The following is a 13,057-nucleotide window of genomic DNA, read 5'->3' on the forward strand; positions in this document are numbered from 1 at the left end:
AAATTCGAAAAGAAAAGACGGCGATGAAGTACGAACGATATAGTGGAAAGGAGTATGTCAGATTCAAGAAGTTTTAAAGCTCTTCGGACACTTTGTTTACGACTTTAATTGATTGATGCAGTGTTTTCACTCACTTTGTAGCAAGCTTCGCAAACTCAGGTGAATAAAATTCCACTGTTTTGTTTAAGTTTTATTTGTGAAGACAATGCTCTGAGTGAGTTGCATGTGCTGTGTTATGCCTACTATTGTTGAATGCTTTTCCCGTTCTGGACATAAGTTTATTGTTTATGCTGGATTGACTGACTACAAGCTATATAATTAATATGTAACCGGACTACATGCTTGTCCAATTTTGGAAATAATTAGATTCAAAAAATTCCTCTGACAGCCAAATTGGACTCGGCCTACGGCCTCGTCCAATTTTGGCTGCCCTCGGAATTTTTTTCATCAAATTATTTCCAAATTGGACAGCATGTAGTCCAATTACGTATACAAATTCAAATTTTAAAATCACATTAAATCTCCAATATTTCTTATTTGTCTAATCCTTTGAGAAAAACTATGGCCTCCTAGACATCCCCCAAAATCCAAAAATTAACAAAATACTGCAAAGCAAATATATATGGGATAAAGCTTTTTTGGATTCCTTGAAACGCGGCTGAAATGGTTTTCAGTGTTTTCCAGCCCTTATACTTTGGGTCAGTACTACTATTATTCACCAGTTGCTATTACAGTAATGGTATGAAACAAATACCTAATCATTGGTCAATAAGTTGTGATCATTTTCGTGACAATAGTAGTTACCTGATTAGGAGTTGTATACTGTTCCATTAAAGTGTAAGGGCTGGAAAATACTGAAATGCGTCAGCCACCTAAAGCGTTGGAAAAATTGGTCTTCAGGTAAAAACTCCGCCTTTATTAAGTATTGCGAAAAGGCTGCACTTTGCTAAGTGTTACAAATTTATATTTTCTAGACGTCTAGTTCAATCGTTTATTTGTATTGTGCGAAATATATTTTTATAAATTGAGACCATTATGTCATTAAGTAATAATGCAATTTTGAAAACATTCCAGATTTTCATTATTAAATAGAAACACGAAAAATTCAAATTTGGGAAAACAAGCCTGTCAAAATGACGTTGCCATGGTGATTTCAAGTTACTGGCACAATAACTAATCCTACCAAATTATTGCGAGATAAATTTTAGATAAACGCGCAAAGTTTGGCAGCGTTTGGTTGAATCTTGAAAAAGTTATAAGCGTCCATAGTCAGCGCGGGCCTCAAAGGCCCCCTCCTCCCGGCCTGAATAGGTTTAAGTGACTGTTTTTCCAGTGATTTTTACTGTACTGTACCCTGCCTTTCAAGTCAAAACAGATAGCTAATTATTAAGCGCCCGATTTTAAGCTTCTCAAGCTTCTCAAGCTTCTTGTTGAAATGTTAATGTGTTAGGTTTTTTCTCGCTTAACATCAAAAAGCGATGTTTATATATTTTTCTGTAACTTAAGTAATTTTTAATTTGCGAATGAGGGACAATATTCTAATGAGATTTGTTCTTTTTACTGTAATTTCAGATGCATCGCTAGTAATACAAATACAGCTGGGTTAACGTACAAAAGTTGATTTCTAAATTGGCGAACTGGGGAGTACACACAGAACATTGCGACACAATCATAATAGCAGCAAGCTTTTTGTCTCTAGTTTGTCTCTAACTTTTTTCTCGAGGTTAAATTCGACATTTTGATAGCCAAGCTAAGATGCATGCCGAGCGTTAAAGGGACTATGTCGCGGATTTTAACAGATTTCTGAACAGTCAAAATTTATATTTTTGTCGTTGGAATCTTCAAAATAATGGTCAATTTGTATAAACAATTGCTATTTTAGAGCACTAAACCTGTTAAAAAGCACGTTTGGCCTGCGGATAACTCGGATGGATATTTATAGCCGAAGTTTGATTTCTATCCCCAAATAAAGGTTATATCTTCAGTTAAGTATTCAAAGAATTTTTTTCATGGCTAAAGTTGCCTGCCACTTATTTCAGAACATTTAAGACCAAAAATAGGCGAACTCTCTGGCATAGTCCCAATAAATTTGAGTGCCGTGATAATAACCGTGGACGTGATGTGTAAGTCATCGATTGGCTGCGGAATTGATTGATATTTCTTATACCAAAAAGTAATAAAGCGGCTACTCTTTTATACTCTTTTACACAACTCGTTGAAGGCCACTTGGTTTTTGATAACGGAAAAAGAAAGTTCCTTTAGGAGGAAATTTTCGTTTTCTGTCCAGTTGTTTTCAATGTTTTCTTATATTTGATTACTACACAATAGTACATGTACTAAACAAAACCGTGTTATTCTACGTTTCAAAAATCAGCTACTGAGCTATACCATAAGAATAACTTTACTTGACCTCGATTTTGACAGAGTTAATGGAAAAGTTTTCTTTTATAATAAAAGGTACACCAGGCGATGGCTACGTGTTTATTTGTTTATAGAATGAGTCAGCAAACGCGTTTTTCAGATTGTCATGGATGCTTCTGTTTTAATATTGGGTTATCGTCTTTGGAAAGCCTATTTTCCTGAGGACATCGGAAAATTAGCCAGTGGAAGATTTTCAGAAAATCAAATATTTTGTTAAGCGTGTTATGTTTGGAGAATATGAATGAAATATATTTACAGCAGCAACGTTTTGAGGTATGTATATACACCTTATTCGTTGGTCTAACATACAATACACGCGGATATTGTGCGACAGAACTCGGAAAAATACTAGCAATAAGCAAAATGTCCGCTTGTATTATATGTTAAACCGTGGAATACGGGATTTATTATTCCACTAATTTCAATCTGAATGAAATATATTAGTAATTTATACATTTGATTTGTTGAAAATCAGATGATAAACTCATCAAAGATTCTACAATAGACCAGTCACATCTCAGTTAACTGTTTCACGTGCAGTTTCATGTCTTAGCACACAGCAGATAAATTGTACTCTAAAAATCTCAGTTTTTCTTTGACAGTTAGGATGTCATGTCTTAATTGTTCAGTTGTGTAAGCCACTGGCAACGCCTGGCAATACATGACAAGCTCTCCTATAGCTTCTCTCAAACAGGTAGTGTTATGTCCGGCAGGTTCTAAGGAGGAGGAACTTCCAAAAACAAATGGGAGTTGTGTCTCACAGATATTGACTAAATCCTGTTTTTGTACCATCGACGTACAAGTGCTGGTGGAAGTGTCACATGATGAGTGACAATCTTCTATATGACCAACCCAGCAGTCTTCATCAGATACACATTCTTTTTGCTCTAGGAGAGTTCTCAAGAAAACAACAGGGTACATTAAATCAAGGTCGGTGACCTTTACCACAGAATCATTGTTGATTCCAAAATTTCCAAGGTGCATATCACAAGATTGGATGATGCCATAAGGATTACTGGACAGAGCCAAAGTGGCATCCAGCAATGAGTGGAGAAAATCAAACTTTTCCTTTTGGCTTGGAATGTGCTTCTGAAAAAACGTACTAGAAATTATATATTTTGTATGAGTCAGGGCATCATTTACAAAGGTAAAAACATTAGAAAAAGCCACTTCTAAAATCTTTCCAGCAAAGTTTCTTAACATCTCCTCCACTGGCTCAAATAGATCAGGCAAGAAAGAAAACTCCGCCAATACCGATTTCTCTCCAAAGACATTTGAGGCAATAGTATGTACTTTTTCAGTTACATACAGCCCGCCACAATAACCATAGAAATCCACAGAGTGGTTACTTTCATTCAAAGCCATCAACATAAAGGGTTCTTCTTGGTACAATAATGAGACAAATGTCCTAGCCTCAGAGGCTGTTACAATTTGATCATTATTGCTGTCACCAAGTGATAGTAACTGTGAGACAAGTGTACTGCAGTGAGAACAATCGCCAAACAAAGTTTCCACCCAAGAAGAAACTTCACTTTCAAATGATGACACTAAATCACTGTCTGTTTGTTTCTGACGTTCTTTAAATTCCATAAACCACTTCATGTTTGCTTTGAAAATAACTTGTCTTCCATGCCATTCTCCATCATAAACCTTTTTTTCGGGCACCATTGAAAGACATTTTCCAAGGTGGATGTTGTTCTGTTCACAAAGATCAGAGCACAGTGGTCCAGACACATGTCCTGCCTTATAAGATGAACACTGAAACGGGAACAAGAAATTAAATGTCACATGAAAAGGAACCAACTGAAGGAAATCTGATTAAAAAACGGTTTGTATCTGATCTGTAAAAAACGTATAAAAACTGAATTTTCGGTAACTCTCTGTTACCTTCATCAGAGTTAAAATTGGTTCAGTTCTTTTTGCATAATAAGTTTTTTTTATACGCCGCCGGTCTCTAGGGATTTTCCCAATGCTAAATAAACTTGCGGAAAATGTATATGTTCGTTGGATGGAATGTAGCGCTTCTAGGAAAAGGCGTTGTTGTCTATTATTCACGTTTCTTTCTAAAATTTCCACGTAATCTGGATGAATGTCATGGTCTGTTGTTTCCGCGTGAAGTTTTATTGCGCTTTCGTTGCTTGACTTTGTGCCAGGTTTGTGTTCTGCGCCGCGCGAATTCCAAGATCTTTTGCTCTCTCCCACATAGGTAAAATCACATGTTTTGCACTTGACTTTGTACACAATTCCCTTGATCTGATTTGTAGAGGGGCGGTCTTTCGGTTTCTTAAAGATACTGCCCAGTGTTTTAACAGGTTTGAAATTATTATTAACCATCTGAATTTGTAAACTAATAACTTACCAGTGAACTAACAACGGAAGGCAAATTGCACTTAAAATGTTTGTCAACCGCAGTCAGTAAGGCATAGATGACAACAGCTATCATAACTGACATTGTCAGTTTCCATCCCGCCATGTTAGAAGGTGAACTCTAATCTTCACAGTACCTGTTAATCAGAGAAAGAGAACTGCACAATTCACATTCCAAATTGGTCTCATCTCAGGCTGCCTAGCAACTTCAAACCCCGGGCTTCAAACCCTAAGCTCCAGAAGTGGCCACAGTCACTTACAATAGAGTGGTTGCCTGCTGACAGGTTCTGACTATTTTTACTGGAAAAACTTTTGTTGTAGTGAGGTCAGGTAACACATGCATGTACAGGAAAGTTCAACTGTGTTACAACTCAGTGTACTAATAATATTTAAAACTACTGGCTGTCTTAAAAAACAATAAAGGCTATAAACCGGTCAACCCTAAACACGGAATCCGGAATCGGGAATCGGGAATCCGTTGACTTGCTTAAAATGTTTTAATATTGAGAATGAGTGACGAGAGAAATGATTCACTACTACAGCGACGACCAATAAAATCATAAAGGAAGAAATTTCTGTTGTTTTTCTCATTGTTCTGGAAAGAGCTTGACGTGAAAACGATTTTCAAAAGTGGCCGTGGGTAACTCTATCTAGTAAATAGAATCGCTATCCAGTGTCAAAAGGTTTAACAAAAACCACGCAGTCCACTGTATAGTGATTTATCCAGCACACATGTCGAAACGCGATTCTTGCACATTTGACTATGAGGTGTCCTGTGAATACTAACAGGCCATTCTTAGAACATTGACGTCAGTGCGTTAAACATTTACGTGGACTGGTGGATCGCGTAGAAGCTGCATGGCTTTCAACATGTGGTCAAGCAAATCTAGCGTATCTAGCGAAAAGGAGAGTGAAGTAAATCATTCGTATAGCTTATTTTAATGCGATACGTGACATCAATATTTGGTGGTGATTTGCAACACTGATACATTTTTGGCTGTCAAAACATTTTGTGTGCAAAATAATCTCGTTCAATGTAAGACGGCTGTATGTTTGAGAAATTTGATGGCAATACAGAACGGTCTTGATCCCAGATGCATGATTTAATGGTATTTTGCCGATTGTTAGCTGAAATAAATCACTTTTAAGAGGCGCTCAAGTAATAAAAATCGTTTCGGTTCTGTAGGAGGAAACGCGTTATTTCAAAATAACCACCCGTGAGAAGAGAAATTAAAGTTGCAATTGGTTCGACGCTATAACTGGAATGTCGTTGATAAGAGATGCATCATAAATTCTAGATATTTATTATATTTTTCTGTGGTCAGATGTAATGGCTCTTTAATTCAGGAGACCGTGCACTAAATGAGACTTCTCTCAGTACACACTTAGTTGTTGAGATTCTATAACCACAGCCCTCTAGCTGCTCTAGCTGCAAGAATTCCGGTCAAAAGAGAATTCTTTTTCAAAAAGATGGTAGTCCAGTTGGCGATGCATCAGCATGGTTGGATAACTTCCAACGTATCGCCAAGCTAAATAACTGGTCAAATGATATGCAGTTAAACGCTTTTCCTCTTTATTTAAAAGGAATCGCACACGCATGGTTCCTAGCGTTACCATCTGGGACTAGTGGCGATTTGGCAGCCCTTTTGGACGCTTTTCTAACGCGCTTTGCCGCCGGTCCGCAGGATGGATACTTAGTCAACAACTCAGCGCACGCAAACATGCTCTATAGCACGTATAATTCGTTTACTCAGGCTCAGTCAACCCTGATCAAGTTGTGCATACATTATATCCAAATTCAACTTCCATTCAACAGGAATTAGATACAGTCAACTCTCGCCTTGCGGACACCCCGCTATTGCGGACACTCGCTATTACGGACAAAATCCAGATCCCCAGCGAAAGAGGTTTGACTGGAAATGACTCCCGCTATTACGGACTCTTGCTACAGTCAACTCTCGCCTTGCAGACACCCCGCTATTGCGGACACTCGCTATTACGGACAAAATCCAGATCCCCAGCGAAAGAGGTTTGACTGGAAATGACTCCCGCCATTACGGACTCCCTATAACGGACACTAAACGACGCCCCGAGCGTGTCCGCTATAACGAGAGTTAACTGTACTGTGGACTCTTCTCTCCCTGACCTGCCTGGCCAAGCAAGTCAGGAAGAGTTGATGCATGATACGGCGGCAAAAACACAGCAATTGGACAAGTCAATGCAACGCAAAGTAGCGGACATAGCCGTATCTTAGCCTAAGGTTTTTCCCAGATTGCCTTCTTATGAGGAAGCATTGACCTTTCCTAGTTTAAGCGAATATCTGAAAGATAATCCTATGACAGATGAAATAGCGAAAGTTCTGAATTTTCCAGTATATCATTCTCCAAAAGAATCTATTGCTGTAAATAATAAAGATGGTAAATTTTAAGCTCGGTAATAAATAATGAAGATGAAGTATTCAACATTACTGTCAGTCAGACAATTCGGTACAGAACAGTTCTGATTTTTGTGAGCGTCAATTTAGAAAACCTGTTACCAATGACAGAGATCTTCTTCAAGCAAAATTACAAACCAAACTAGACAGTGCAGCATAGTACTATAACCGCAAATTTCCAGGAACCATTTTCCGCAGCGAACGTTAGCGCGATGTCCCAAACGCCATGGACAGTTGAGGTTTGTAAGAATGATACACCACCTTATAAATTTTTCATGCCAAAACAACGCAAACCTCCTAATGAGATGAATCACTGTTTGACCAGCTTTGTTTTCTTTTCTTCTAATCTAAACAAAGTCTGATAGAACCAAGAAAACTCAAAGCCAAACCCAAACAAACAAAAGCACAAAACGACTACACGAATACATAAAACCTACAAAGTAAATTCACAAAATTTTCACGATTGCATTGCTTATCTGAGTATTTTAAATTATTTCACCAAAATACTAAAAAAAAAAGAAAAAACAAAAAAGAAAGTTGTGACTATTTTGAGCATTCTAATTATCTTTCGCAGAATTCATCTTGTTTATTCCATGGCAACTTCGAGATTAGGATTTTGTTCAATTTGCAAGATTGATCTCTTAGCCAGCCTCTATCACTGTCACTGACCTTATCATTCCTACAAAGATTGCTTCATTAGAAGTTCTTCGTTCTATAAATCACAATAACTTAGGAGTTGAATTTGATCACATTTCCATTTAAGGCTGAAATCCATTTTTAATTTACTTAAACCGTATACATTTTTCTTTTTTTTTTTGTCGCACACCAAATTTAGTTGCTCAATATGTCGCAATTTCTCATCACATTTTTTTCTTGTTAGTATACACTATACTTTTAATAGTGTTGGGTTTGTGGCCGGAAACCTGCCATGACCGCATAAGTATTTAGCCGGTTTGCCACTAGGTCTGTCAATTATTCACTGAGGGGCGAGACCGTGCTACTCGTGGCTATAATAAGGCAGGCTTAGTACACTGACTGGAGGCTATGCTTATATACGTATAAAACAAGTCAAAAATTACTACTTTACATTAATAACTTCACTTATCTTTCATTCTTGTTACATCGTTAAGAGAAATACAAAAAAATACATGATACGTACCTTATTGTTGTTTCCGGCGTTCAGCCGTTGAACATCCTCCTTACGTGTCGAGGTTCACGTCGTTTGTTATGTTTAAAATATATATTGCATAAGTCAAACAGTTGTTTTAAAAAAATAAAAATTCGGTGTTGGGTACGCGGCTATGTTATATGCCTCTATTTTTCTTTGTTATGGTTATCATGTTATCTTGCTTGCATCTTATTACTAACACCTTGAGAGCTAGAGGACTAGCTCAATCTAAGGGGAGAGTAATGTAAAACAATAAAAATGCAAGCAAGATACAAATTCTCTTTAGATACTTATTCGTGTGTTTAATTGAGTAAAAAGTACTTTTAATGTTAATAGTTAGGTGTTGGATCATTAAAAATATAATATTGAAATATTTTAGGAATAAGGGACATAAAAACTGTACGACTTGCTTTCTTAATTTAACTGATCAGTTGTGATATTCTTGTAACCTGGTCATTGAACAAATAGATGGAACGTTTCCAAGGAGCCAGTTTTTCCCTGAAATATGTATCAGTTGCTAAAATATTTATTGCTTAGTCAAGTGAACAGTCTAACTTAGTTGTTTTTAATTGTACACCTAAAATATAACTTATAAACTATCTTTCTCGATTAAATTGGGCACAAACATACTACTTGGGCATCATTGCATTTTTTAAATATATTTTCTATTTCCAGCTGCGTTAACTACGAAAGGCGATTGTGTACACACGGGTGTTGTTGAAAACAAAAAGATAAAATTCAGGAACTACCTTTTGTAACCGCACTTTTAGTCTCGTTAAATTCTATTACACACTAGTAAAATTCTGTCTAATTGTTCTGTCAAACTTTACTTTTTTTACTTACTTTTTACGATGTTTTAGTTGCAATGTTTAATTACTTTTGTATTTCGTTCACACTTCGCACAAAGGTGCAAAACCAAAGCATTGATGCCTTATGAGATATGTTTGTGCCCAACTCACGTTCCGTTAATGATATGGATAATTTCTAGGGGTAAACCTCTCCCACGAAACTGTATTTCGCAAGCGTATTCTTGTAACACCTAAGCCCTTCCTAAAATTTTAACAACAACAATTATTGTAAATCTTAACATTACTCTTAACGTTTATCTGGTAAACATCTTTCCTGTAAACTTTATGATGCTCGCGCGATCTTGTTTGGACCAAACTTGCCTGTCATGATACTAAAATTCGAGAAGAGAAAGATCATTTAGAGAGAAACTTTTTCGAAGGTACATGCCCAAGGTGGCGTACGACGCAGTCGCTGTGTTAGAAATAGTTCAACTTTCTCGATTTCCTTCAGTTCTGGGAAATTTACTTCCGCTTAGACCTAAGAGCATGCGCAATAAAAACCGGAAGGCCAAGGTTCTTCCTGAAATCGACCTGAAATTGATTACCAACTAATAAAACGCATCACGTTTTCACCTCAGGAGCGGCTACTAGAGCCCAAAGATAACATACATGATGATCGAGATCCTGGCAACATACAGTTTGTAAACTTATGCCGACGTCGACATCGCTTCGAAATGGCCACAGATTCAAACTTGGCCCCCTCAGTTTACGTCTTTTTACCTTGTCTTCTTTTAAGGATCCCCTTAGCGGGCTCATTTACCTCGGAGGATGTTTTGGTAAAGGACAATTTATTTACTACCAGTGAAATTTGGGAAATGAAGACTTTGCTCAGCCAAGACGAAACGCTATGAATTTTCCAGCCAAATGAACCGATCAACATCAGCGCATATAGTCAAACGGGGGCATCGTCAGCGAAATCCTGCTACAGTTGGTCTGCTAACCTGACTTCTCCAACTTTTACGAGGTCTTCTTATTGGAGAAAAGTATCAGATACATTGTCATCGCACTTTAGCTCAAAGTGTGATTGGAGCATACTGGCAATAGAAGGCCAAATCAACATCAAAGCGAGCCACACATGTAGCAAGCGGGAATTCAATGGAAATAATGTCAACAGCTATATTGCTGTTATTTTTCTTGTGCAGAATTGGAGATGCAATGGTTATGGTGAACTGGTTGTGTATAAGGAAGGTGAAATTCTTAAAGCTGTGTACCCGAAGAGGGGGAGGCTAATAATTTTACCTGCCTCGCTGGAATATGTGATCAAACCCCCAGCTATTGACATGACAGAACGCTTGTATCTTATTAAAATTCACCTCTCGCAGTCTGATGAAAAGGGTCAATCTGAAATTGAGGAACTATCAGCTGACGCTGCGTCAACAAGAGGAACTTACTCTTTTGAGCATTATCCTAGTTTTAAACTTCTGACTAAAACTGACACAACCCCAAGTGAAAAGCTGGCCATAAAACAATTCATCACGAGGAATTTTACAACCAGTGATGGCCGTTGTGTCATTGTCTTGGATAACATCCTTCCTGCTAGAGAGCTTGACGCTCTAAGACAAACAGTTGTACGTAGTGGATATAATGACAATGCTCCTGGCATGGACAGTACAGACAATGTGCAGTGGATTATGGCATTTGAAGTTGACGACTTTGTTCAAACTTCATTGTGGCAGCTGATCAGTCAGATTGTAACTGCTGTCTCGGGAAGGGAAGGATATTACCCTTACGATATTGGATGCAATAATATCCAGAGTGTCGACACAACTACGATCCACACAGATTGTGCAGATTACGAGAATGAATTTACTCTGTTAATTTACCTCAATCAAAACTGGACCGAGAACCATCATGGCGAGACAGTGTTCTTTAGTGATATGGAGGGGAATGAGGTCATTTTTGCAGTGAGACCAAAATATGGACGTGTTGCTATTTTTCATGGGACAATTCCACATAGCGCCAGACCACCACCATTGACATATGAAGGTACAGATCGTATTTATTCACTTATTTAGTCCTAAAATAAAATAATGATTTAAAAAGACAGTGATTATTATTATCTTATTTTTTATGAGAAACAAGCAATCTTCACGTCCCCTTCCCTCCCAGCACCACCCAAAATAGGTCTTAATATTTCAAAGATCCAAATTGTTGTGGGGGTTTTTCAAAGAGGTGCTGGAACTTTATAAGTAGTAGTAGCAATACTTTTAAATACTCCTTCCTGGATGGAATGCTAGTCCATCGCTGGTTTACCTCAGCATTAAATTTGCCATCACCAGTTTATACATCTGGGTAGAGAGAGGCACTAAGTGTCTTGCCCAACAATACAGTGTAGTGATTCTGGCCAGGGCTCAAACGTTACAGCGTGCAGAAGTGTAATATCCTGTTTACTTGACAGGTGCAAGGTTCAGTTTTGCAGTAAAGATGTCACCATCTAAAGAGATTGCACTGAGAAAGTCTAATATGATGGAAATAGATGTTCTTGAAGAAGCTTTAGAGACTTTGCAAGGTGATGAAGCAGAAAAACTGAAAAACACAATTCACCAAATTAAGGAGGGAAAGGTGGATCGAGAAACGGTATTTAAATTAGTAGATGAGTATGAATCACGTTTAGAAGAAATGAGAAAACAGCTGGAAATTTTATAAGATACATAATTTTGCAGTTGCACATTTGCACCACTGCTACACTGCCATTTATAAAGCTTTAACTGTTTCGTATTTAAATTGTAATCTTATAAGATATCAGGGCAAGTGGCTTTTTATCTTCTATGTGGTCTGAGACTGGAGCAACGCAACCTCACGTACTTAAAATGTTTTTAAACCAGTAGCCTACCTACAGTCGTACATTTTTTATCTTTAATAAAAAACATACAGTATTTTCAAAAATATATTTTTAGCTTTTTAAATTTAGGAAGGCATTTTTAGATTTTTTTTAGTCTGTAGTACCTGCTTAAAAATAACCTACTGATGAGCAGGACCCCCTACTAAAATATTGTCATCAGTGTCGTTGTCGACGTTGTCATTTAGCAAGCATTCAGTGCATTGTTCCACCAAATGGAACCACATTATAAAAGTAAAAAAATCAGTGATAGAAAAAGCCAGGTGAATTTTAATAATAGTGTGAACCCCTACACTGAATAAATTAATCTTTTTTAATGACTCTTTGAAAAGACAATAGTAGTTATTAGCTAAAAACTGGCTTTGAATAAACCATTAACGAAGGCAAGCCTTTTGCGGAACATCTGCCGTGAACAACACTTCTGCTCGTTAGGTTCAATCATGTAATAAGCTTTCCTTGTAAAAAGATGTAAATGTCCCTTGCAAATGAGGAAGCTTTGTTGCCAAAACATTGTTTTCTTATACTGTTTCCTTGGTGCATAAATGGAGAAATTTGTTGCAGAAGCAAAATATTTCTGAAGACAGTCAGTAACTTTTTTCAATAAAAGAAACAACGAAACAAAAATATTAAAAATATTTCGGGAAGTGATGTTTCCGAGCAGCGAGAGAAGGTCCCAAAATAAAATAATAATTTAAAAAAACAATGATTATTATTATGTTATTTTTTTTATGAGTACAGTCAACTCTCGGCTTGCGGACACCCCGCTATTGCGGACACTCGCTATTACGGACAAAATCCAGATCCCCAGCGAAAGAGGTTTGACTGTAAATGACTCCCGCTATTACGGACTCTCGCTATAATGGACACTAAACGACGCCCCGAGCGTGTCCGCTATAACGAGAGTTGACTGTAACAAGCGTTCTTCACGCCCCCTTCCCTCCGTACCACCCAAAATGGGGTCTCAATATTTCAAAAACCCA

The 13,057-nt window shown here is 37.5% G+C and overlaps 2 protein-coding genes across 2 annotated transcripts; one reads left to right on the forward strand and one right to left on the reverse strand.

The window, feature by feature from the left end:
* Window positions 1-2,409: 2,409 nt before the first annotated feature.
* Window positions 2,410-8,590, reverse strand: LOC144628140 (divergent protein kinase domain 1A-like). Its single transcript, XM_078486203.1, has 3 exons — window positions 8,382-8,590; window positions 4,781-4,925; window positions 2,410-4,179 (listed from the first exon to the last, which is right to left on the reverse strand). Exons 2-3 carry the CDS (start codon window positions 4,892-4,894, stop codon window positions 2,971-2,973), a joined length of 1,323 nt encoding a protein of 440 aa, XP_078342329.1. The 5' UTR covers window positions 4,895-4,925; window positions 8,382-8,590; the 3' UTR covers window positions 2,410-2,970.
* A 1,203-nt stretch (window positions 8,591-9,793) lies between these two features.
* Window positions 9,794-12,017, forward strand: LOC144628228 (uncharacterized). The gene is made up of 2 exons (XM_078486299.1): window positions 9,794-11,224; window positions 11,637-12,017. The coding sequence occupies exons 1-2, from the start codon at window positions 10,519-10,521 to the stop codon at window positions 11,882-11,884; spliced, it is 954 nt and encodes a 317-aa protein (XP_078342425.1). The 5' UTR covers window positions 9,794-10,518; the 3' UTR covers window positions 11,885-12,017.
* The last annotated feature ends 1,040 nt before the right edge of the window (window positions 12,018-13,057 follow it).

This window comes from Oculina patagonica, chromosome 1, assembly GCF_052425735.1.
Source record: "Oculina patagonica isolate OP01 chromosome 1, crgOcupat, whole genome shotgun sequence".
Classification (NCBI taxonomy): domain Eukaryota; kingdom Metazoa; phylum Cnidaria; class Anthozoa; order Scleractinia; family Oculinidae; genus Oculina; species Oculina patagonica.